At 32.3% G+C, this 24,130-nt stretch overlaps 1 protein-coding gene across 2 annotated transcripts; it reads left to right on the top strand.

Annotated features, from left to right (window-relative positions):
- Window positions 1-317: 317 nt before the first annotated feature.
- Window positions 318-24,082, top strand: LOC142321046 (cysteine-rich secretory protein 2-like). 2 transcript variants are annotated; one of them, XM_075359052.1, is made up of 6 exons: window positions 318-473; window positions 673-747; window positions 6,001-6,119; window positions 11,600-11,681; window positions 17,301-17,470; window positions 23,943-24,082. In XM_075359052.1, exons 3-6 carry the CDS (start codon window positions 6,111-6,113, stop codon window positions 24,051-24,053), a joined length of 372 nt encoding a protein of 123 aa, XP_075215167.1. In that variant the 5' UTR covers window positions 318-473; window positions 673-747; window positions 6,001-6,110; the 3' UTR covers window positions 24,054-24,082. The 2 variants fall into 2 exon arrangements, with proteins under 2 accessions (XP_075215167.1, XP_075215168.1); XM_075359053.1 differs by lacking the exon at window positions 673-747.
- The last annotated feature ends 48 nt before the right edge of the window (window positions 24,083-24,130 follow it).

Here is a 24,130-nt window from a genome sequence, read left to right as displayed (position 1 = left end):
ATACGTTAACCGACTAACGTCGAAAACAAGATCTTCCCTTAATTTTCTTCTTTTCTTTATTGAATATATAACCTTTAATTTTAATGAGTGAATAATTTTTATTTGTATATGAATTTTTATTATAATTATAAGTGAATTGAATTTTTATTTATAATACTATTTTATTATAATTTATAAAAATAATGTAATCTTTATTTTTATAAAAACAATAAAAATAGTCATCAATAAAAACAACTGTGATCAATGCAGCAGTAGTATATATGTATCAGATTCATTTTATCATATGTTCGGTCAAAGATAGGTTAGGAGAAATTAAATCAGTCGTAGTGAGTAAAAAAATTGAGAGAACGCTTAAAAAAACAATGGTTGTAGCAATATTTTAAGAAAATCTTGTTTAATGGTTTTTTGGTTACTAATAATTAAATACGTCTATTATAATTTAACCAAATTTTATTAAATTTTAAGATTGAAAGGTCAGCCTATGTTCACGTTCGTTTTTAACAGTTTTATTTTCAGTTTTACTGTCTGTTGTTTTAATAGAAATAGATAATAAAAAAACAGTAAATGTAAGTAGTAGATTGTACTAAATGTTAACAAAATATATATATATTAGAATTTCTACCCGGCTTCGCACGGGCTCTATTCATTAACTTTGTTATCTTTCTTTTACAGGAAAAATATTATTCTGTTGATGAATTTTTGGTAATACTAATCAAAAATATGAGTTTTCTGCATCCCGTTCAACGTGTACGTAAATATGTGCTCAAAACAATTTCCAATGTATATATATATATAATTTCTTTTTATATTTGTTACTTATACTGACGTGATCTATATAATATAATGTACTATATTTCAATCAAAATAACGTTTTATTTTTCGTTTACATACATAAGTCTTTATGTATTGTTAAATTTTACTAAATATTCATAAAAAAGAATTTTTACTCGGCTTCGCACGGTTAGTTAATAAATAGAATTAGATACCTTCTTTTAATAGACAAATTTTTTTTTAATCGTCAGCATTGTATTATTGACTATGTTGAAGTTGATTTATTTAAAATTTTCTTTAAAACCTAGCCGGGAATCAAACCAGAGACTTTTCGGTTTTATAGCCGAGCATGCTTCTATCGAGTCTGTCTTTTAACATTTGTGTTTTTATAAAACAAATTATATGAAATCGATTAATTATAAAATTTTAAATCTTTAATCATTTAAGAAATTAAAAAATCGCTGCAGCAGTAGTCACATTCGTATAAAAGTATGGTTTCCATAAAATATACTGTTAATTCTATGGGAACTATTATACATAATCTTAACAAAATACGGCAATCCTGAAATAACTTTTCAACAGTTAAATATAGAAAAGCTAAATTCAGCAATAGGATTATGACACATAATTGTAAAGGGGATTGAAAAACAAAAATGTTTGCTTTACATAAAGCAATCGGGCAACGTGAAGTCTAATAAAACTGGCGGTCATTTAATGCCTTTTTTTAGAGATAATTAAAGAAATAATCTTCAGTACCTCTTACATAACTGTTCAACAATCAAAACTAAAAAATAAATATACGAGTATAAAATAAAATTTAGTAAATGCTCCAATCTCAAAACGATTTAAATTTCGGTATTGGATTACCAAACACCCATGCTCTAAAAAGAAACAAGAATTTTGGGGTAAAAATTTTGGACTACAACAACCCTGTCAAAATGGTGGCCATTAAATATTTTCACAATTAGTTATAATACATCTACAGTAAATCACTAATAGCGTTCTCAAAAAATATTTAAAAAAAATAAAAAATACGCTTTTGTTTAAAGATGCATGAAAAAAATAAAAATAATTTTACTTTCATATTAAATCAAGAATAAATCTTTATAATAAACTCTTTGAATAAATTCAAATAACGTTTTTTATTGATAATGATGATCTTTACATCTGTTTTCTACTGACGGTAGTGATTTTACTTTTATGTGAACATTTATTTATAATAATACATATTGAAGGAATTTATTAACAAAATTTCGGGTCTCATGAGTTATACGACCCCCACTATAAATATCCAATAAATAAATATCTGTCCATAAATATTTGTCCAATTACGGTTATGAGATAACCAAATAATATATATATATATATTTTTATATATATATATATATATATATATATATATATATATATATATATTAACAAAACTTAACCTACCCTTGCTTCTCTCTCTAACCATGACTATCGAGCGAAGCGAGCGTAAGTAAGTTAGGTTAGATTGTATTTATACTTTTAGATTTATTTATTATATAAATTTATATATATATATATATATAAATTTATTTATATAAATAAATTATAAATAAATATTTTTTTTTTTCATTTTTTTCTCATAGGTCGTATAACCTATGAGATCCAAAATTTCTTTTCCATTTATATCACGAATAATAAAAGGGCGCATGGGGCTCCCTTTATTGTATTAATTATATTTTATAATCATTTCATTCATAATTTTCTATGTAATACAATGAAGGGCGCTCCATGCTTTTAATATTCGTGATAAAAACGTAATTTCTGAAAAAATTTAAATAAAAATTCAAATTTAAATTTAAACAAAAATCTGGTTGGCGGGTTATGTAGTGATCTTGAATTTTAGTTAAATTGGTTGCAAAAGAAGTGGTTGAGATGAAAATTACAATGAAAAGCATAATAATACTGGAAAAGAATTACTATCGTTCTAAAAGTGACCCGTTTAGACACATTTATTTTTCTGACTCAACAGAATATCTATTCCGGGAAAATCGTTTACATAAGGGTGTATGTTGGAATTTATTACGCTTAATGGGTGAAGTGAATAAAAAAAATATATTTACTTTTTCTCGTCGGTTTTTTAGTAAAAAAATTCGCTTCTTGTGAAAAAAAATTAAAATTTTTTGGTGTTTACGACGTTCGGAGTACTTATCGGCCTGATGAGAATTTTCTGTAAAATATACATAATTATTTTTTAGTATCTGTAAATATTTAAATGAAGTGAATAAAAAGCTTCTTTTTTCTTCTAATAATTACTACAGAAATTTTAATGCTACCTCAGATCAACCTGAAAAGTAAAATCATGTGCTGGGCATTGTAAAATCGCTGAGTTAATGAATAAGCGTAATCACAAAAATTATGTAGGTCTATCAGCGCTACGTATAAAAAACTTAATTTTTTCAACAAATAATCGGTTTCTGCCTGATGTAAATAAAGAAAAGGGTGAAGGATTAAATTCTTATCAGAAGATTAAAATATTTCTTTGACCCGGGGTTTCAAAGCTGCATCAGCGAAGATTGTAGCAGTAGTATAATATGTCCACATACGGCATCAATTCGACCTTGACCCCGTCATCAGAAAGCTGGAAAATTAAAGGGAGACCACCCCTCCACAATTACTTCCTGTTTTTCGTTAAATTTTCAAGCTGAAAGAGTGCATTCACTGTAAAATACGTATTAAAACACGGGTTTCAAATTTTAGTTCCCCAAAAATTAAGGGGGTCAAAGGTCAAAATGATGTATGTGGACGTATTTTTTTCAGGGATTTTCGATATATTAAATAATAACTTCTCATCAAAAAAATCAGTGGTGTTTTACTATTATACAATCCGCTATTGTATTAGGTGTAAAGTTCTCTTTCTGTTTCAGTTTTAATTTTCAAATCGATAACGCCTATTTTAACCGATTCTACTTTTAGGAATTAATAACTAACTTTTAGGAATTAATAAAATTACGTAGTGTAGAATATAATCACACATTACATACACTACAGGTTGTTACTTAGATGACATGATAATATTTTATAATTCTTTATAAAAAAAAAAAGAACGTACTATAACATTAATAAATGGAATACTTTAACAATAAAATAAAATCTTTATGTGAGTTTGAGAAAAGTCTTGAAAGCTATAAATACAGTTAATTAATTATTAAATAAAAAGAACCATTAAATTGAGGAAAAACAATAAATAACAATATTACAATACATAAAAGTAACATTGTCTGTGTGTGCTTTATGCTTTTCTTTTGTTAGTAATATTTGTGACCATAGACAGTGTGGATCTTTATATATTATAGTGTAATATTATTTAATGGTTTCTACAATACTGATGGTGTATATTTTATATAAATAAATTGTATGTATATATATATATATATATAAAAGTTAGTAGAAAAATCAATTTTTGTTTTGGTTATTGTATTTGTCTGTATTCCCCTCTGTACTAATTATGTCAAAGACAAAAGTACAAAAAGTTAATCATCAAGAGTACAGAAACAAATAATGCTTCTTACTTTAAGCTCATTGCTGTTATATAAAAGTGCTTTTGAGTATTTTCTTCATCATGCTAATAAAACGTATTCTTTTTTTTTTAAATCACCCATTAGAAAATTTAAAAATTAAAATTTTAAGCAAATAAAAATATGTAGTTAAAAGGAGTAAATTTTTTTATATAGATATGTTATATTATTATTATTATATATTTTTATATATTATAAAAAAAAATTAATATTTTATCTTTTATGACTGCATATTTTTATGTTTACAACTTTAAGTTTTAAATTTTTATGTGTGATTTTTAAAAAAAGAATGTTTTATTAACTGATGATGAGGAAAACCCTCGAAAGTGCTTTTATATAATTACAAGCATAAGGTAAGAAGTATTATTGAATTCTGTACTTTTGGTGCAGAATCCGCTCTGTTATGGCTTGCGATATCAATAGCAAATATTTTTTTCAATAGCAAACTTATTTTTTTATAAATAAAAATTATCAGGAATATTGTTTTTAGATTTTCATTAAATCTTGATAAAACATTAAAAACATCTCTATTAAAAATATAGAAAGAGTGTATGATAAACAGCAAATTATTACCCAACGCTTAATAAAGGAAAACAAAAAAGGAAGTTAAGAAAATTGCCAATTAAAGGTAAAAAAAAAAGAAATATAAACCTTAATCTGGCATCCGCACAGTGTGGTTTGAGATCCTAGATGATTTATCTAACCATATATGGTAACCATGATTACCATATATGGTTACTTGTGGTTCCTGTCACGGTCAGGGGATGTTCTGTTATTCTTATTATTATTATGCTCTGAAAATCTTATTATTTTTAAGGGCGGCTCATTTCGCTCGCCCTTCTTGTCTAATGAGAGGACTCTACCCCTTCGACCCCACTGTGTTTGTTAAACTCATGCTCATGAGAATAATAATGATAAATTAAGATTAAAGCCTGTTCAAAATTTATAAAGAATGTTAGTGTATTGTGATTTCTTAAGACCAACCGTTTGGTCAATACAGGACTCGAAACTTCGAGTGATCTAAGAATGTGGGTTTCAAAACAATCCATCTTAAAAATATTAGTTATAGTTGGTTACCTGTGCCTCATACGGGTAAAAATGTATTTTTTCAGGTTTTAGTGTTACCCGACAAACACCACTAGGAGGTGATTGTAATTCGTTTCTCAGTTTTATTTTTTATATTTTAATTACTTTTATTTTATGTTTTTTTTAGTCCAGTAATTGGAAACAGGTGCAGCCAGTTGCATCACACATCCAGTAACAGTGGTAGTGTTGGCTGAGTTGCATTCCACACACCATTTCACCCCATAAAAAACAAAAAAATCCTGAATATGGTTTTTAGATATTTATCTATCTGAAGAGTATTTGCAAGTCCCAATCTAGTGAATATTTTGCTTAATATAGTCGGAAATGAGGAAAATTTGCAATCATTGTTCAGTTTTTTTTACCTTTCTTTATTCGTTTCAAGCTTAAATTTTGTAAAATCCAGAAATTAATAAATAAAAAAAATCTTTTAGTTGTATTTTAAATATATTAGTGAGGAAAGTTTTGCAATGGTTCAGAAATTTAATATCAACATACAGCCCAGTAGTAGTTTTTTATTTTACTGTTTGTAAAAGGTGTCTGAATGTTCTGTTATTGTATGTATGATATTATTGCATTAATATTTTTATTTTTATTCTAGATGGTGGGCTTACAGACTATGAAAGAAAGAAAATTTTGGATTATCATAACAACGTTTGTGCCGAAGCTGCTCTAGGAGACATTGAGGGTCAACCAGCAGGAAAAAATATAATGAAATTAGTAAGTAGCTTGCTTTGCATTGATGTAAACAAATAAAATAAATAAATAAATATTTTATTCTGATTGGAGCATAATAATAATAATATAGATCATGTCAATACAAATTATAACCTAAATAATAGCAACAGTATTATTCAAAAATTTAGAAGGTGTTATTGAAAATTGTTTTAACTGCATATTTATGTACTTGCTGAATGGGATGCAGAAAATTAAGGATTTTTTGTTAACTAATTTTTTTTTTTTTAATTCAGCAACAGAGCAAATTGTTACCATAAAGAAAATCTTTTAATTATATTTTAAATAATTGGTGGGAAAATTTTTCTAATGGTTTGTGATTTATTAAAAACAGAAACATAATAAGGTCCTTTCTCATAAGCTGAAGTATTCTGTTGAGTTAACAGTTCCATAGTCTGGTTTTATAGAAGTGAATCTTTTTTAAAAATAAGTGGTCATTCTTTTTAATAAATATTCCAAATTTTACTTGTCTAATGGATGCAAATGTTGCAGATGTGAAGATTTGGTGACACAAATGTCAAATGTTGCCTATTCTTAATAGCCAACACTTGATAAATTTTCAGTTCCCATATGTCTATGTGTTCTTATTCAATGAGTTTTTTATTAGCAGCCTACAAAACATTGTTTACCATTCAATTCAAAATATTATAATATTCCCTTACTCTTTTAAAGGGTGAATTCCAGTTTATATCCTTTAAATGTAAATAAATTACTATGTACATTCTAACCTTTCTTATCTGTTTTCCTTTGAAGCACTATTTGGCTAGTAGAATATTTACTTTTAGGTAAAAAATTAAATCTAAGTCCTTGTTTTTGGTGGTCTATAGACCACTTCTGAAATGCATCAAGTCTCAGTAACTTACAACCACTGGAAACTATATTCTAGTGTTTGTTTGAAAATTCTTTAGTGGAAGTAATATATTTGGATTCAATTTATAATATAATTGTGTAGATCAGTGTGTTGAAATTTTATTAAAATTTAAATTACTTTCAACAATCGGAATTAAAATCAATCAGAAGCTTTTTTATCAGCACTGTAATGTTGCAGGTTCTTTAACGACAATGTTGCAGATGGTTCTTTTGCTAATGATGCTTATCTCACAGTGGTTAGGAAATGCAATAGTTTTTGATTAAACAGTAGTTTACATTTATTTTGTGTTTTTTTTGTTTTTTTTTTTTAAATTTATATTAGGCTTTTTAATGTATAGAATGCCATATTCAAGATCTGTTCAGAAAATAACTAAACTTTATTTTTTTAATCTTTATTAATAATTTTACAGATTATTGCTTCTTGTCCCCTTCAAAGTACTCCCTTCCCCTATTTATACACTTTTCCCAGCAGTTTTTCCATTTTTTTGAATCCATCCTGGATAGCTTCATTTGAAATGGATTTTAAGATTCGAATTTGCTTTAATGCCACCATTAGTCTCAAAACGGCGTCCTTAATACACCGATTTTAATTTTGGAAATAAGAAAAAATCGCAAGGCTCCAGGTCTAGCGAGTAGGGGGGTTGAGGTAGGATAGTCATCTGATTTTTGGCACAAAGAAGAATTGACAAAGCTGAGTGTGGGACGCATTGTCATAGTGAAGGAAACATGAGTTGTCTTGCCACAACTCTGGTCTCATTTAGCAGATTTTTGCACGTAACCGTTGTAAAATGGCTTGATAGTACGCAGGGTTCACTGTTTCACTTTGAGGCAAGAATTAAAAATTCCACTAAAATCGAAAAACTGAGCATCATTTTGACGCTGGATCGAGACTGACATGCTTTCTTGAGGCGTAGAGATCCTTTGTCAATCCATTGTGATGATTGAACTTTTGTCTCAATGCCGTAGCCACCATGAACCCAGCTTTTATCTCCCGTTATGATCCTTTCCATGAATGTTTCATCGTAATAGGTTTGTTCAAGAAGTTGCCGACAAATATCCACTCGATGTTCTTTCTGAAAACTTTGCTGCAACTCGATGCTTGTTCAATTTTTCAGTCAAAATGTCATGGCATGATCCAGTTGAGAAGCTAACCTCTTCTGTAAGTTCTCTGACAGTCAATTGACAATTTGCATCACCAGATGGTTGAAATTCTGAACATGGGTGTCATTCTGAGTCATGGGTTACCTTCAATTGATTGACGACCACTTTTAATCAGTGAAAACTATTCATAAGTACGACCCAGAGCATCATCTCCATAAGCTTGTTTCAAAAGTTGAAAAGTTTCTGCAAAAGTTTTCCCCAGTTTCACGCAAAGTTTTACGTTGTATCGTTCGTTGTTCCCGAAAATCGCACATTACAAAAATCACTACTACCACTTAAACAATCAAACAACAATAACTGCATTCAGTTATGGTGCAATAATTGTACTCTTATAACAATAACAAGAAAACAAAACGAGATATCAACAATCCAAGAATATGTGGTTACAGTGAAGGTTATGCGAAACACAATGCTACCAGCCACACATCTCTAAATATTTCCACTGGTCAGATGTAAGTCTGGAACCAAATTGTTTAGTTCAAACTATGAATAAAGATCTGATGCACAGCTATCTCCGGGTTCACACTCCTTGATGTTATCTTCATTTAAATCACTTGTGGAATCATCTATTTCAGGTAAATTTTCTGTTGGAATTGGTACTGGTACATCTGGACCATGAGGAACCAGGCGTAAAGTGGATGGCATATTTGGATACACGATTCTTTTTTTATTCTTCAAATTGAAACCGTGAACACCAGTTGAGCAAAAGTAACAATCATTGGTGTGATTTCATGACTGTAGCCACACTATTAGAAATCTGAGCACTTCTTGTTCACCCTTTGACCACCGCCTAAGTCCTTCAACAACACATGTGTAGTAAACCTAGTAGGGTGCTCAAGTTTTGTCTTGATCTCGTATTTTCACTCTGAAATATGTATAGTATACTTGCCAAATGAAACTTGTTATATTTCTTTTTTACCTTTCCACCATTAGTTCACCACAAATGCAACAAAAAGAATCTGCAGAATATTTGCAGTCTCTTGAAGCCATTTTTAAAACAGATTTTCAGGCTTATAGCCTGAAAATATATTTTCCACTGACAAAAACGCGTTTGATCACAAAGGACGTAAAAAAATTTGATTTACACACACTGATGGTTGATGCGATAGTAGTTGCAAGGTGCATGTGTGGCACAAATAGCTGCCAATAAACTTGTTACATCTTCATAAGTCTTATCACAACCAGTCGGCCAAGCTCTCCCACACCATCTCGTCATCTTCAACCCAAATCCCCCTCCACCCTTCTCTTCAGACCACTCAACTGTTTAGCTATAAGAATGAATAGTATAAGGCAAAACGTGAATATATTATATTAATTTATTATTAAAAAAAAGTTTTATATCTATTTTATTGTATCACATTTTCACAAATTTTCAACTTTTTACAAATTCTGAAATTTGCGATTTGCGAAAACTCCTGACATGATGGAAAAAAATTAAGATTATTTTCAGATTCAGCACTAAAAAATACTTAAGAATCAATTATCAAAAGTAAAAAAAATTCCAAAAACCAAATTTTGCAGGCTTGTGTAATTTTACATGATGGAACACTTTGCAAGTTTTGTGAAGATAATTATAATTAAATATCTTATCAGGTAAATTATAAATATAAATATAAAAACAAATTATAAATTAAGAAATAGATTTGATTAAAGTCCATACTAATTAAACGCATGAAATAATGTTAACATCAGGTAAAAAGATTAAGGTACTATTCACAAAATAATTCACAATTCAGAAGGCACTAAGAAAATTATTTTGAGCACACATTTATGTAGCCTATACATTAAATGGGATGCAGATAAAAAATTATTTTTTTTTAATCAAATTATTTTCCAGTTGCCAACACTTTGGGGTGCTGTGTTTTTATTTTTAGTGATGGTGTTGCATTTGGCTATTTGTTTATTAATATATACATATATATATATATATGGTTTGAATCCAACCATATATATATGGTTGGATTCAAACGTTTTTTGGCATTTATCTATTATTTATAATTTAATTTTAATTGCTATTTAGTAATATGCCTCAATTTGTTCAAATGAACAAATTGCAAGTGATACACAGGAAGCGATCTCAATTGTTACTTTCAATTACATGCAATGTGAAGAACTTATTATAATATATTTCAATAATGATTTGGCTTGAATTATCAAAACCTCAGATTATGTTTTCTTTTTATGTTTGTTTATAATTTAAATTTTTAAATATATTTGGACTAATTACCTTGTCAGTAGTTTTATTACAAGTTTTGATAATTATTCTAATTCTTTTTTGTCACTGGTCATTTTAAATTCTTGAGTAAAGCTTTTTATATTTAAAAAGTTAGTTATATAATTATCATCCAAAATTTAAGATTAAGAACAATGTCCTGTTAAATTAAAGCCCAAACATTAAAATATATGACAAAATTTGGTAAATAAAAGGCCCCATCTAAGAATAACAATAATTTTTAATTCCTCATTTCTTATCCACGCTTACCATTTTCCAATAACATAGTATTTTCTCCTTCCTTTACTACATTTGCATCTATCAGTTATTGATGATAATTTGAAACATTTTTATTTTTATTCTTTCTCATTAATTTTGTTTTAATGATGATTCCAACTTTCATCTAGTATGGTAAATTCAACACAGTCTCTTGGCTGATAACAAATTAAGAGACCATCTCAGAAATGATTGATGGTATAGGTGAAGGAAGAGGTAATAGGATATAATTACATGCAAGTGGATGGTTGTAAACAGAGAACCAATTTGAACCCGTTGTGGATGAAAGGTTAATTCTGACACTTAGACCTACTCTAGCAAATAACTGAAACAATCTTGGTAATAATAATTTGTTGGAGGCCTCTTTTCTTTTAGGGAATATCTATTTTAGTTACACTCTAGCCATGGCATTGCCGGTCCATACTGTCAGTCTATTCCATTAGACAATGTAACCTCCTCAAATAACAAAGGGTAAAACTTGAAAGTGAAAGAATTCTCTGTCTGGGCACCTCTGTTGGCTGTTTAAGGCAGAAATGGCACGATTTAGTAGCTTGGTGTAACTTAGTAGTAGGAAGGAGATTTGACTTTGATGTTTATTCAACAAAAATAAAATATCATTTACTATTTCAAGAGATAATTCTGCTCATATCTAGTGACTAGTTAGCCGATACTAGGTTAACAATTACAAATCTTGCTGGTTCTGGCTTGCTGCTTATACGTACTAAGTAGGTACACGCCAAATGGGAGAAAATTCGCCACATCTAAGTCTAAATGGTATGTTCAGTACAAGTACTGGCCACAATCATAAACGCTAATTCACATCTAGCTATTTATAAATAACAGGGAAAAGATATTTCCTTTCCTCTTATACTGATCTTGTATACTAAAATTTAATATTAATAGCATAATTATATATCCATGTATATTTATATTAACTTCATTTCAGATGTGGGATTTTGGATTAGAAAGTTTAGCACAAGAATGGGCTAATAGCAGAGTCGTACCAAAAAAACTAAACAAACGATTTTGTAAGTAAAAATACTCTATTCTTCTAATTGGGAGTGAATTATGTAAAAAGGGGAGTAAATTGCAATATTTGAATAAATTTTTAGAGAACTATTAATCTTTCATAAAAGACAATAAATTTTAAAAGCTGCTTTTGTATTTGTCGGAGAACTAATGGATACGATCAGTATTTTGCAATATTTTGTGCTTTCGATCCTGGTCAGGCTCGGTATTTTCATAAGCTATAAAAGTGAATATAATTTAGTATCCATCTGTAGCAGATAAAATTGAAAGCAAATATATTTAATAAATACTCTAAAACCTCTTTCAGTGACCACCTTCCTAAAACTGGACACCTCTGTAGATGACCAGTATTTCTATAATAGTTTGATTATTATTGAAACTTGGAATTCTGGTAATAAAAATACAATAAGAAAAGATTTATAAGAAATGCAAAATGGATTTCAGTAAGCATGAGGATAAAAACAGAGACAAAATCAGTAAAACAAATATTCTAAGAAATGCTTAGATAGTTACTTAAGATTCCAGACATCACCAGACAGGAATGGAATTCAATGCAAAGTTTAAAGAAAAAAAACTATTTGAAGGTATTCTACTTCATATCAGGTAGAAGTAATTTGTAATGAAAGAAGAAGATGAACAAATCCCTACCTTTACATTAAGTAATGCTTTGTAATGTGATAACCAATTAAAATAGTTGGACTATAATCTAAAAAATAAGTCATTTGTTTTACAATAGTTGTTTTAGAAAACTACTTCTTTTTCTGAGTACTACAGTTTTATACCGGTTGACATCACACACACTCATCAATTTTTCTCTAGATTTATTTTTTGCTGTAATTTTTTTATATAAAATGGTCAATAATGAAAATTATTTAAAACTGTGAACTTTTGAAATGACAAACTGAACCAAACTTAACAAGTACAGGGTTTTAATAACTTACAATTGTTTCTGCAACCATTTTCAGTGACCAATGCTGCAGTTCTCATAATAGCATCAGCTGATACTGATGCTTTCATAAATTTTTGAGTTAGGGAGTTTTTGACTTTCAAAACTTATTTTTTTAAATAAATATTTATTAAATTATCTTTAATTATTGCCCTTTAATTTTATTTTTTGCTTCAGTGAGATACCAGTGTTGTTGCAGTTGTAATGGAATTTAATGAGAGTATCATTAAAATATTGTTACAGTATTGATAAGTAAATTGTAATTAAATAAATTAAAAAAATTTAAAACAACTTTTAAAAAACTACAGTAAAAATCAGAAAATAATACTTTTTTCAAATATTCTTAAACGTTTTACTTTTCAGTACCAAATTAATAATAGTCACAGAAAATTTACTAACCAGTAATTGAATTCAAAAAGTTGAAATTTAAAAAACTTGAAATAGTTTTTTTTTTTAATAGTCACATCAACAGTTATCTCCTCTATGAATCATGAGACCTTGCCGTTGGTGAGGGGGCTTGAGTGCTCAGGGATACAGAGTAGCTGGACCGAAGGTGCAACCATATCGGAGAGGTATCTGTTGAGAGCCAGACTAAGGAATGATTCCTGAAAGAGGGCAGCAGCTCTTTCAGTAGTTGTTAGGGGCGTGAGTCAGGACGACTTAAACGGCCGTATCAACATCACTCAGTCCTCTGAGTACTGCGCAGCTGAAAGCAATGGAAAACTACAGCTGCTTTTTTTCCAAGAAAATGTGGCTCTGCATTTTCACATATACAATAATGGAGGCGCCTTTCTTGGTAAAATATTCCGGAGGTAAAATAGTCCCCCGTTCGGATCTCCGGGTGGGGACTACTAAGGAAGGGGTCACCAGAAAATTAAAAAATAACATTCTACGAGTCGGAGCGTGGAATGTTAGAAGCTTGAAAAAGGTTGGTAGGCTAGAAAATTTAAAAAGGGAAATGGGTAGGACAAATGTGGATATAGTAGGAATTAGTGAGGTTCGGTGGGAAGAGGAAGGCGACTTTTGGTCAGGTGATTTTAGAGTAATTAACTCAGCGTCAAATAATGGGCAGGCAGGAGTAGGTTTCGTGATGAACAAGAAGATAGGGAGGAGAGTGGAGTATTTCAAAACGCATAGCGATAGAATCATTGTAATAAGGATAAAATCAAAACCTAAACCGACAACGATTGTTAACGTCTATATGCCTACAAGCGCCCATGATGATGATGAGGTAGAGTGTGTATATGAAGAGATTGATGAAGCAATTAATCACGTAAAAGGAGATGAAAATTTAATAATAGTTGGAGATTGGAATGCAAGCATTGGAAAAGGCAAGGAAGGAAATATAGTGGGTGAATACGGGCTGGGCAAAAGGAATGAAAGAGGGGACCGACTTATAGAATTTTGCACGAAGTATAATTTAGTAATTGCCAACACCCAATTTAAAAATCATAATAGAAGAATATACACTTGGAAAAAGCCAGGCGATACTGGAAGGTATCAGATAGATTATATCATGGTTAAGCAAAGATTTAGAAATCAACTCGTTGACTGCAAAACTTACCCTGGAGCAGACATTGATAGCGACCATAATTTGGTAATAATGAAATGTAGATTGGGGTTTAAAAACCTGAAGAAAAGGTGTCAGATGAATCGGTGGAATTTAGAGAAGCTTGAGGAAGAGGAGGTAAAGAAGATTTTTGAGGAGGACATCGCAAGAGGTCTGAATAAAAAAGGTAAGGTAGAAAATGTAGAAGAAGAATGGGAGAATGTTAAAAAGGAAATTCTTAAATCAGCAGAAGCAAACTTAGGCGGAATAAAGAGAACCGGTAGAAAACCTTGGGTTTCAGACGATATATTGCAGCTGATGGATGAACGTAGAAAATATAAGAATGCTAGTGATGAAGAAAGTAAAAGGAACTATTGGAAATTAAGAAATGCTATAAACAGGAAGTGCAAACTGGTGAAAGAAGAGTGGACTAAAGAAAAGTGTTCAGAAGTGGAAAGAGAAATGAACATTGGTAAAATAGACGGAGCATACAGGAAAGTTAAGGAAAATTTTGGGGTACATAAATTAAAATCGAATAATGTGTTAAACAAAGATGGTACACCAATATATAATACGAAAGGTAAAGTCGATAGATGGGTGGAATATATTGAAGAGATATACGGAGGAAATGAATTAGAAAATGGTGTTATAGACGAAGAAGAGGAAGTTGAGGAGGATGAAATGGGAGAAACAATACTGAGATCTGAATTTAAGAGAGCATTAAAAGATTTAAATGGCAGAAAGGCTCCTGGAATAGACGGAATACCTGTAGAATTACTGCGCAGTGCAGGTGAGGAAGCGATTGATAGATTATACAAACTGGTGTGTAATATTTATGAAAATGGGGAATTCCCATCAGACTTCAAAAAAAGTGTTATAGTTATGATACCAAAGAAAGCAGGGGCAGATAAATGTGAAGAATACAGAACAATTAGTTTAACTAGTCATGCATCAAAAATCTTAACTAGAATTTTATACAGAAGAATTGAGAAGAGAGTGGAAGAAGTGTTAGGAGAAGACCAATTTGGTTTCAGGAAAAGTATAGGGACAAGGGAAGCAATTTTAGGCCTCAGATTAATAGTAGAAGGAAGATTAAAGAAAAACAAACCAACATACTTGGCCTTTATAGACCTAGAAAAGGCTTTCGATAACGTAGACTGGAATAAAATGTTCAGCATTTTAAAAAAATTAGGGTTCAAATACAGAGATAGAAGAACAATTGCTAACATGTACAGGAACCAAACAGCAACAATAACAATTGAAGAACATAAGAAAGAAGCCCTAATAAGAAAGGGAGTCCGACAAGGATGTTCCCTATCTCCGTTACTTTTTAATCTTTACATGGAACTAGCAGTTAATGATGTTAAAGAACGATTTAGATTCGGAGTAACAGTACAAGGTGAAAAGATAAAGATGCTACGATTTGCTGATGATATAGTAATTCTAGCCGAGAGTAAAAAGGATTTAGAAGAAACAATGAACGGCATAGATGAAGTCCTACGCAAGAACTATCGCATGAAAATAAACAAGAACAAAACAAAAGTAATGAAATGTAGTAGAAATAACAAAGATGGACCGCTGAATGTGAAAATAGGAGGAGAAAAGATTATGGAGGTAGAAGAATTTTGTTATTTGGGAAGTAAAATTACTAAAGATGGACGAAGCAGGAGCGATATAAAATGCCGAATAGCACAAGCTAAACGAGCCTTCAGTAAGAAATATAATTTGTTTACATCAAAAATTAATTTAAATGTCAGGAAAAGATTTTTGAAAGTGTATGTTTGGAGTGTCGCTTTATATGGAAGTGAAACTTGGACAATCGGAGTATCTGAGAAGAAAAGATTAGAAGCTTTTGAAATGTGGTGCTATAGGAGAATGTTAAAAATCAGATGGGTGGATAAAGTGACAAATGAAGAGGTATTGCGGCAAATAGATGAAGAAAGAAGCATTTGGAAAAATATAGTTAAAAGAAGAGACAGACTTATAGGCCACATATTAAGGCATCCTGGAATAGTCGCTTTAATATTGGAAGGACAGGTAGAAGGGAAAAATTGTGTAGGCAGGCCACGTTTGGAGTATGTAAAACAAATTGTTGGGGATGTAGGATGTAGAGGGTATACTGAAATGAAACGACTAGCACTAGATAGGGAATCTTGGAGAGCTGCATCAAACCAGTCAAATGACTGAAGACAAAAAAAAAATCAACAGTTAAATTCATTAGCGACTTATCAGTGTAATGTAATTGTACCAGTAAATGTGTAGTCTTGAACAAACTCAGATCGATAATTCCTGAGACGTGTGGTTAATTGAAACCCAACCACCAAAGAACAGCAGTATCCACAATCTAGTATTCAAATCCTAATAAAAGCAACTACCTTTATTAGGATTTGAACCTGAGAACTTCGACTTCAAAATCAGCTGATTTAAACGAGTTTACCACTTAGACTACGATGGATTGAAATAGTATTACTTCCTAATTTTTAAAGCAGTCTTTTTTAAAAGTTGACTGAATTTTAGACTTTTCTTTTATTATTTTAAAGTATGTTTTATTTAAAATATGGATAGGCTTATTAAAACAAAATCTGTTTGAAAAATCTTTAAATCAAAATGCAAAGACAAGAATAATGTAAAGATACTATTACAAAGTGTGAGCTAAAACAATCTTAAATGCACAAAAATTTTTTTCTTTCATTTTTCTAGAATTTTCTTATGAAAATAATTATAGTTCATCAATCACTGATTATATCAATACAATAATAAGTAATGAAATGATAGAAAATGAAAAACATTTCAAATCTTCTACGACATCTTTTTAAAAAATGAAAATTATTTAAAATAAGGTATGAAAAATATACCTTAACAATAAAGAAAAAACAAATATTAAGTAAAACAGCAGTTATCATTAAAGAATTAAAAAATTGTTAATAATCAAAGTGATTTTTCCATTTCAAGAAAATATTAACATTTTTTCTACTGACATTAGCTTATAAAAATGTTTGTTCAGGATTTAATTTTACATCGCAGTGCTTATACTTTGCTAACTTTAAATAAAATATAAATGGAGAGAAATGTTCTGTTTTAGACTGGTTCATATTTTTCTATCTTTCACTTCTTATTTTGCAGATGGTTACAATGCAGGAGTAATTATTCTGGATTCAAATCTCGATACAAGAAAATACTTTTCAGGAACCCTTATGTCTTGGTTTAATGAGAATAAAAATTACAAATATGCTCCTATGATAGAGGAAATTTTAAAAGTTCCAACTACAAATACTGCACTCCACTATATGCAGGTGAGGATTATAATATTTGGTTAAATTTATATTTAATAGTTTATTCCAGGTAAAAACTACTAGTATTTTTTAAAATAATTTCCATGCAGTTCAATAAACTGCATAAAACAACATCATTTGTCTTCTTTCAATTACAATGGCAATTTTAGTTCCCAAGATTGGCTTTTTTTGCCTACTTTTCACCTACCTGATCTGATCTATCAGGTAGGCCAGCATATTCAACATTTATTATGATCTGGTATGTGAAACTACAGAAGTATTTATTGTTGGTTTTGCCATTCTGTTTCACCCATTACTATTATTTTTAATTAGATGTGTGTTGGGTAGTGCAAATGTCTAGTGCTTGTTGCCTTTCTGAGCAGGAAGTAGACAGCAGTTTGAGTCTCTCCCAAACAAGTTTTGTTTTAACGCTAACACTTACTCAATATTGTCTCCAAGCCATTGTTGTTAGGTTCTAATTAACAACAGTTTAATTGAAAACAAATTAACAGTAGATCAACAAAAAATCCTTCTACGTAAATAAGTTTTAGAAAGGAAATTTGTAAATAGTGTCCGTCTGTAATCCAGACGGGTATGATACCTACCATAGAGAACTGCTCCAACTGTACTCCAATTGCCCCTACCACATCTAGCCTACAGGTCAAACATATATTGAGCAGCATTCAGTATGAGAAATATTTATGGCATATTTTTAGGGATATGAAAGTAATAGCACTTTTACTTGGACTGCAACTTGGATACACTAAGTTCTGTTGCTATTTGTGCGATGGGGCAGCAGGAAGAGGAAAAGCCATTACATACAAGAGCAGTGGCCAAAGAGAGAAGTACTGACTGTAGAAGAGAAGAATGTTGTCAGTCAGGTATTAGCAAAACCAGTATTAGAAAAACCAGAATATCTTCCGCCACTACACATTAAGCTAGGTTTATTGAAAAATTTTGTTGTATTGTAAAAATCATTGTATTGTAATTGAGCAGGGTTTCAGTTTCTAAAAAAAATTCCCTAATATAAGCGATGTTAAAATAAAGAAAGGTATATTTGTTGATTTGAATGGCAGAAAGGCTCCTAGAATAGACGGAGTACCTGTAGAATTACTGCGCAGTGCAGGTGAGGAAGCGATTGATTGATTATACAAACTGGTGTGTAATATTTATGAAAAAGGGAAATTTCCATCAGACTTCAAAAAAAGTGTTATAGTCATGATACCAAAGAAAGCAGGGGCAGATAAATGTGAAGAATACAGAACAATTAGTTTAACTAGTCATGCATAAAAAATCTTAACTAGAATTCTATACAGAAGAATTGAGAGGAGAGTGGAAGAAGTGTTAGGAGAAGACCAATTTGGTTTCAGGAAAAGTATAGGAACAAGGGAAGCAATTCTAGGCCTCAGATTAATAGTAGAAGGAAGATTAAAGAAAACCAAACCAACATACTTGGCGTTTATAAACCTAGAAAAGGCATTCGATAACGTAGACTGGAATAAAATGTTCAGCATTTAAAAAAAATTAGGGTTCAAATACTAACATGCTAAAATGCTAACAATGTTAGCTAAAATGCTAACATGTACAGGAACCAAACAGCAACAGTAACAATTGAAGAACATAAGAAAGAAGCCATAACAAGAAAGGGAGTCCGACAAGGATGTTCCCTATCTCCGTTACTTTTTAATCTTAACTAGCAGTTAAGATTAACTGTTAGCATTAACTAGCAGTTAATGATGTTAAAGAACAATTTAGATTCGGAGTAACAGTACAAGGTGAAAAGATAAAGATGCTACGATTTGCTGATGATATAGTAATTCTAGCCAAGAGTAAAAAGTATTTAGAAGAAACATGAACGGCATAGATGAAGTCCTACGCAAGAACTATCGCATGAAAATAAACAAGAACAAAACAAAAGTAATGAAATGTAGTAGAAATAACAAAGATGGACCACTGATGTGAAAATAGGAGGAGAAAAGATTATGGAGGTAGAAGAATTTTGTTATTTCGGAAGTAGAATTACTAAAGATGGACGAAGCAGGATATAAAATGCCGAATAGCACAAGCTAAACTAGCCTTCAGTAAGAAATATAATTTGTTTACGTTTGGAATATGTAAAACAAATTGTTAGGGATGTAGGATGTAGAGGGTATACTGAAATGAAACGACTAGCACTAGATAGGGAATCTTGGAGAGCTGCATCAAACCAGTCAAATGACTGAAGACAAAAAAAAAAAAAATATTTGTTGGACCACAAATAAGAAACCTAATTTAGTTGTGTTGAGGAACCTAAGCAATACGGTTGACGAATGTTTAGCTCGGCCCTGTTTTTTGGACAGGAGTTTTGGTGATTTAAATTATTTGGACATTCGTAAATTGTTGCTGGACATGTGTACAAAATTTGGTGAAAATCGGACAACGGACTGACCAGTTATTTAGATTTTTTACATGTTCAACTATAGAATAGGTACAACATAACCTATTTCATAGCACAAATATTCAAAGTTGATTGACAAGGTCGGACAAGACTGACGTCAAAAATAAAGAGACAAACAAGGGCTTAGAAAAATTTTCACAATTTGTACTGGTGATTAGGCTGAAATATTCCAAGTGCTAGCAGTACAATTATAAGGGAAGGGGGAAACTTCAAATTCCTATTTCCTTACAACCCTTCTGAATTTGGTCAAACCCTTTTGTATCACCACCGATCTCGACCCTGCCTCCCCCTCAAAAATGAAACTGCTCACTTCTAGGAAGGGATGTATGAAGTTTGCGCAGGGAATACGTCAAAGATTAGCAGAGAGGGTAACGCCAGAAGAATTTGTAGACATCGTGCTAGATGAATGTAGAATAACTGGAGTCACCTATAGCAGGCCTCGAAGGCAGCACGTGTACTGGTGGTGTGAGGAGATTTGGCGGCTGCATAAACAAGCATGCGCCAAGAAGAGAGCTAATCGAAGAGGTGATCCTGTACAGATGGAACGTACCCGCTCAAAGTATACGGCGTCTCATCCCGTATATTCTGAACGATCCCTTAAAAGCAGCAATTAAACAGGCGAAGAGGAAATATTGGAAGGAGATATGCCTTGATATTGACAACGACCCGTGGAGTTGTGGCTATCGATTAGTGGTTGGGAAACTTTGTCGATCTTTGCCGGCATTAATTGAGGCGCAAGTGAAAACAGCAGTGAGGGCGCTGTTTCCGGACCGTAAGGAACCCCCCAAGAGAGGGGATAGAAGTGGAGGATATTCCGCCATTCCGAAAGGAAGAGCTCATCTGGGCGGCCAGGAAGATGAAGTTCCATAAGTGCCCGGGCTCGGATGGGATACCGGTAGAAATTTTGCATATTTTGGTGGATGAGGCACCAGTATATACCTTCAGGACAATGAACGCTGTACTAAGTCAAGAACATATTCCAAAGCAATGAAGCGAGAGAGGCTCGTTTTGATAAAGAAGACTATTACCGTGGGAGCATATTCATTCAGGCCGTTTTGTCTAATTAACAACATTTGTAAATTACTCGAGAGGATGATGGAGAGTCATCTAAAAGAGGTGATACTGACCACAGGAGGACTTCATGAAGGGCAATATGGCTTCAGAGCGGTGAGGTCCACGATCGTCGCGGTCAAGGATGTCATAAGGATAGTGGATAAAGCAGCAGCCGGCACCTGGAGGACCAGGAAGATACCAGCAGTGGTCCTCCTGGATGTAAGAAATGCCTTTAACTCCCTCACCGGGGAAACAATTTTCCAGACGCTGGGGGAGTTGGACATAGACGGGTACATGACAAAAATGGTCCAAATTTACTTAAAAGAAAGGAACCTCATCTATAAACTTGGAAGTTTCGAGCTATGGTTTCGTTCCACATGCGGAGTGCACCATTGGTCACTCCTGCATCCTGCTGTGAAACATGATGTATGATGGGGTTCAGAAGCTGCGTTATCAGGACGGCGTGACCCAATTGCTTATGCAGACGACCTCGCTCTCGTCGTTGTAGCAAGGACGAAGGAAGAAGTTGCTGAGGCGGCTAATACTGCAATAACTACTGTTGGAGAGTGGATGCAAGACAGAGGTCTGTGGTCATCGCAGGAAAAGACGACATACATCAGTATGACGGTGTGACAAGTGCTGGAACCCATAACAATGCACATAGAGGGTGAGGCGGTCCAACCACGGGACACTGCCAAGTACTTCGGTGTCTGGTTGGACTCCGAAGAAGAAGCTCACTAGACTACTCGCTAACGTTGGAGAACCCCAGGCATCGAAAAGAAGATTATATGTCCATGTAGTGCATTCGCTGTTATTGTACGAGATTCCTGTGTGGAACAGAGCCTTAGGAGTGGAGCGCAACAGATGAATGCTCGAGGGGGTGCAGAATCATATTGCTCTCAAGACCAACTCGGCGTACGCCTCTGTATCAACGGCGGCAGTAATGGTTGTGGCAGGAATTACGCCTCTGCAGCAACTAGCCAAACAACCTGTTCTAAGATATAACAGCGAATCAAGAAAGAAAGCACAGGCTGTTTTAATGCGCAATTGGCAACGCAGATGGGATGTGTCCACCAAGGGCAGGTGGACATATCGTCTGATACCCCGGATCGAGGTGTGGATCAGAAGGAGGTTTAGTGAAACAAATTTCTGGCTCACACAGTTCTTAACAGGACATGGGGTCTTTAGGAGCTACCTGTGTGGCCGGAGGAGGGCAGAAGATCCCAACTGCCCTTATTTGAGGATCCTGACATACCCGAGTATATGGTATTCCAGTGCCCAAGGTGGAGGTGCAGCGACGAGGGTGTGTCGCGAACATGGGGGCGATCGACGTAGAGTCCATAGTAGAGACCATGCTGGCAAGTGCAGAGAATTTTCACACGATAGCAACGTTCGTGTCTAGGATACTAAAAAGAAAAGAAAGGGAAGCAAGGGGGCGAGAGACGGCCTCGGCTGCAGTGACCATCTGTCCGTGGAAACATGTTACACGGGTGAGCAGTGGCGATGAAGGTCGGGGACTTCCAAGCCCCTGAACAATTAATCCTGAGACCTGGCAGGGGTTCCCCTCGAGCTTACCCCTGTTAGAGGCAGGCACAAAAGACCAAGACCCAGTTGTGAAGGTGGGGTGGCTGGGAACAGCATAACCAGAACTGGCTGCCCGCCCTCGTGATTAGAGGCAAAGGCACTTCCCAGAGCTGTGTGATGCATTATTGTGTATCCAACTCCAGGAAGCAGGAGAATTACAAAGATAAGAAAACTAATGAGTGACCCGGCATTTGAATGACTTGGAGTTTGGTGCATGAAAAGCATTTCAAAATGTTAAATAACTTCTTGGAAATCATAAGGCCAATAACTACAGAGAACTTGTGAGTGAACTCCATCAAAACTTCAAAGAACTTGGGTGTAACATGTCACTCAAAATCTATTTCTTATATTCACATTTGGATTTTTCCCCTTACAACCTTGGCGCTATCAATGATGAACATGGAGAAGGCACAGAAGATATCTAGAATGGAAACACGATGACAGGGAAAATGGAACCCAAAAATGTTAGCCGACTACTATTGGAATCTAATGAGGGATTTACTTACAGCAGAAAATCCAAAGAAATAGATTTTAGGTGGGTACAAAATGCATGTAATGTGTTGCCATATTACATTCACCATACTTTTTTATTTCAAAAGAAATTTCAGTTACAAAAAACTGAGCCCAATAGAAAAAATTCATTAAAAAATATGAAATCAGCATAAAAAATACTATAAGAAATAGCCATTCACTTTCATTTAACAAATAAAAAATTAAATTTTGTTGACCAGTGTTATCAAACTGCTATCTATTAACAGTGTGTGCCAGCAAATAACTGATGTTCTTTTATTGTAAAGGAAAGTCACCAGTCTGATCAGATTGCAGTCCACAGTGATGCACTCATTAGCAACCACCCCTCTTTTAATTCATCAGTGGTTATTCTATTAGAACACGAACATGAAACCTATCTGAAACTTTAATTTCCAGATATTTTTATTTAATTTTTATAACACGCTAAGATTAAAAACATTTGATATTTCTTTTTCAATTTCCTAAAGTCAAACAATTTTTAAAGCGTGATCTGATAATAATAGATTACACCAATCAACACTGATTATACTACTTACAACCAAGACAAGTGGAGACATCTGGAATAGCTGATCCTTTAATTAAGTTAATGAGAACTAACTTAGATATGGGGAGACCACATTAGAGTTTTATACTACTTTAGCCTGAATTATTTATTCATAATGTAAAAAAGTATTTATTCATAATGTAAATCCCTAGAAAGTAGAAAAGTATTTTGATAATTATTTTTTTAAATTCTTCTTCTTTGTTTATATGTATTGAATGATTATAAAAAAATAGAATTTTTATTACATGAGTAAAATGGCAAATTATCTTTAGATTCATATAAAGCAAAGAGAAAAAACCCTTTAAAAATAATGAGCTTTTTGTGTTACTTATTTCATTATCTAGATGGTAGCTGATGATGCAGAAAGAGTTGGATGTGGATATACTTTATTCCAATCATTTCCAATGAATGATGTGATTGAGAAATATTATATTTGTGTTTATCAGCCAAAGTAAGTACCTAATATGCTTCATTTTAGTGTTTGTGGTATATATATATACTTTATATATATAATTTATTTTATACGTATATA

The sequence above is a fragment of the Lycorma delicatula genome, chromosome 3 (assembly GCF_047948215.1).
Source record: "Lycorma delicatula isolate Av1 chromosome 3, ASM4794821v1, whole genome shotgun sequence".
Lineage (NCBI taxonomy): Eukaryota > Metazoa > Arthropoda > Insecta > Hemiptera > Fulgoridae > Lycorma > Lycorma delicatula.
This window is presented reverse-complemented; position numbering and strand designations above follow the sequence as displayed.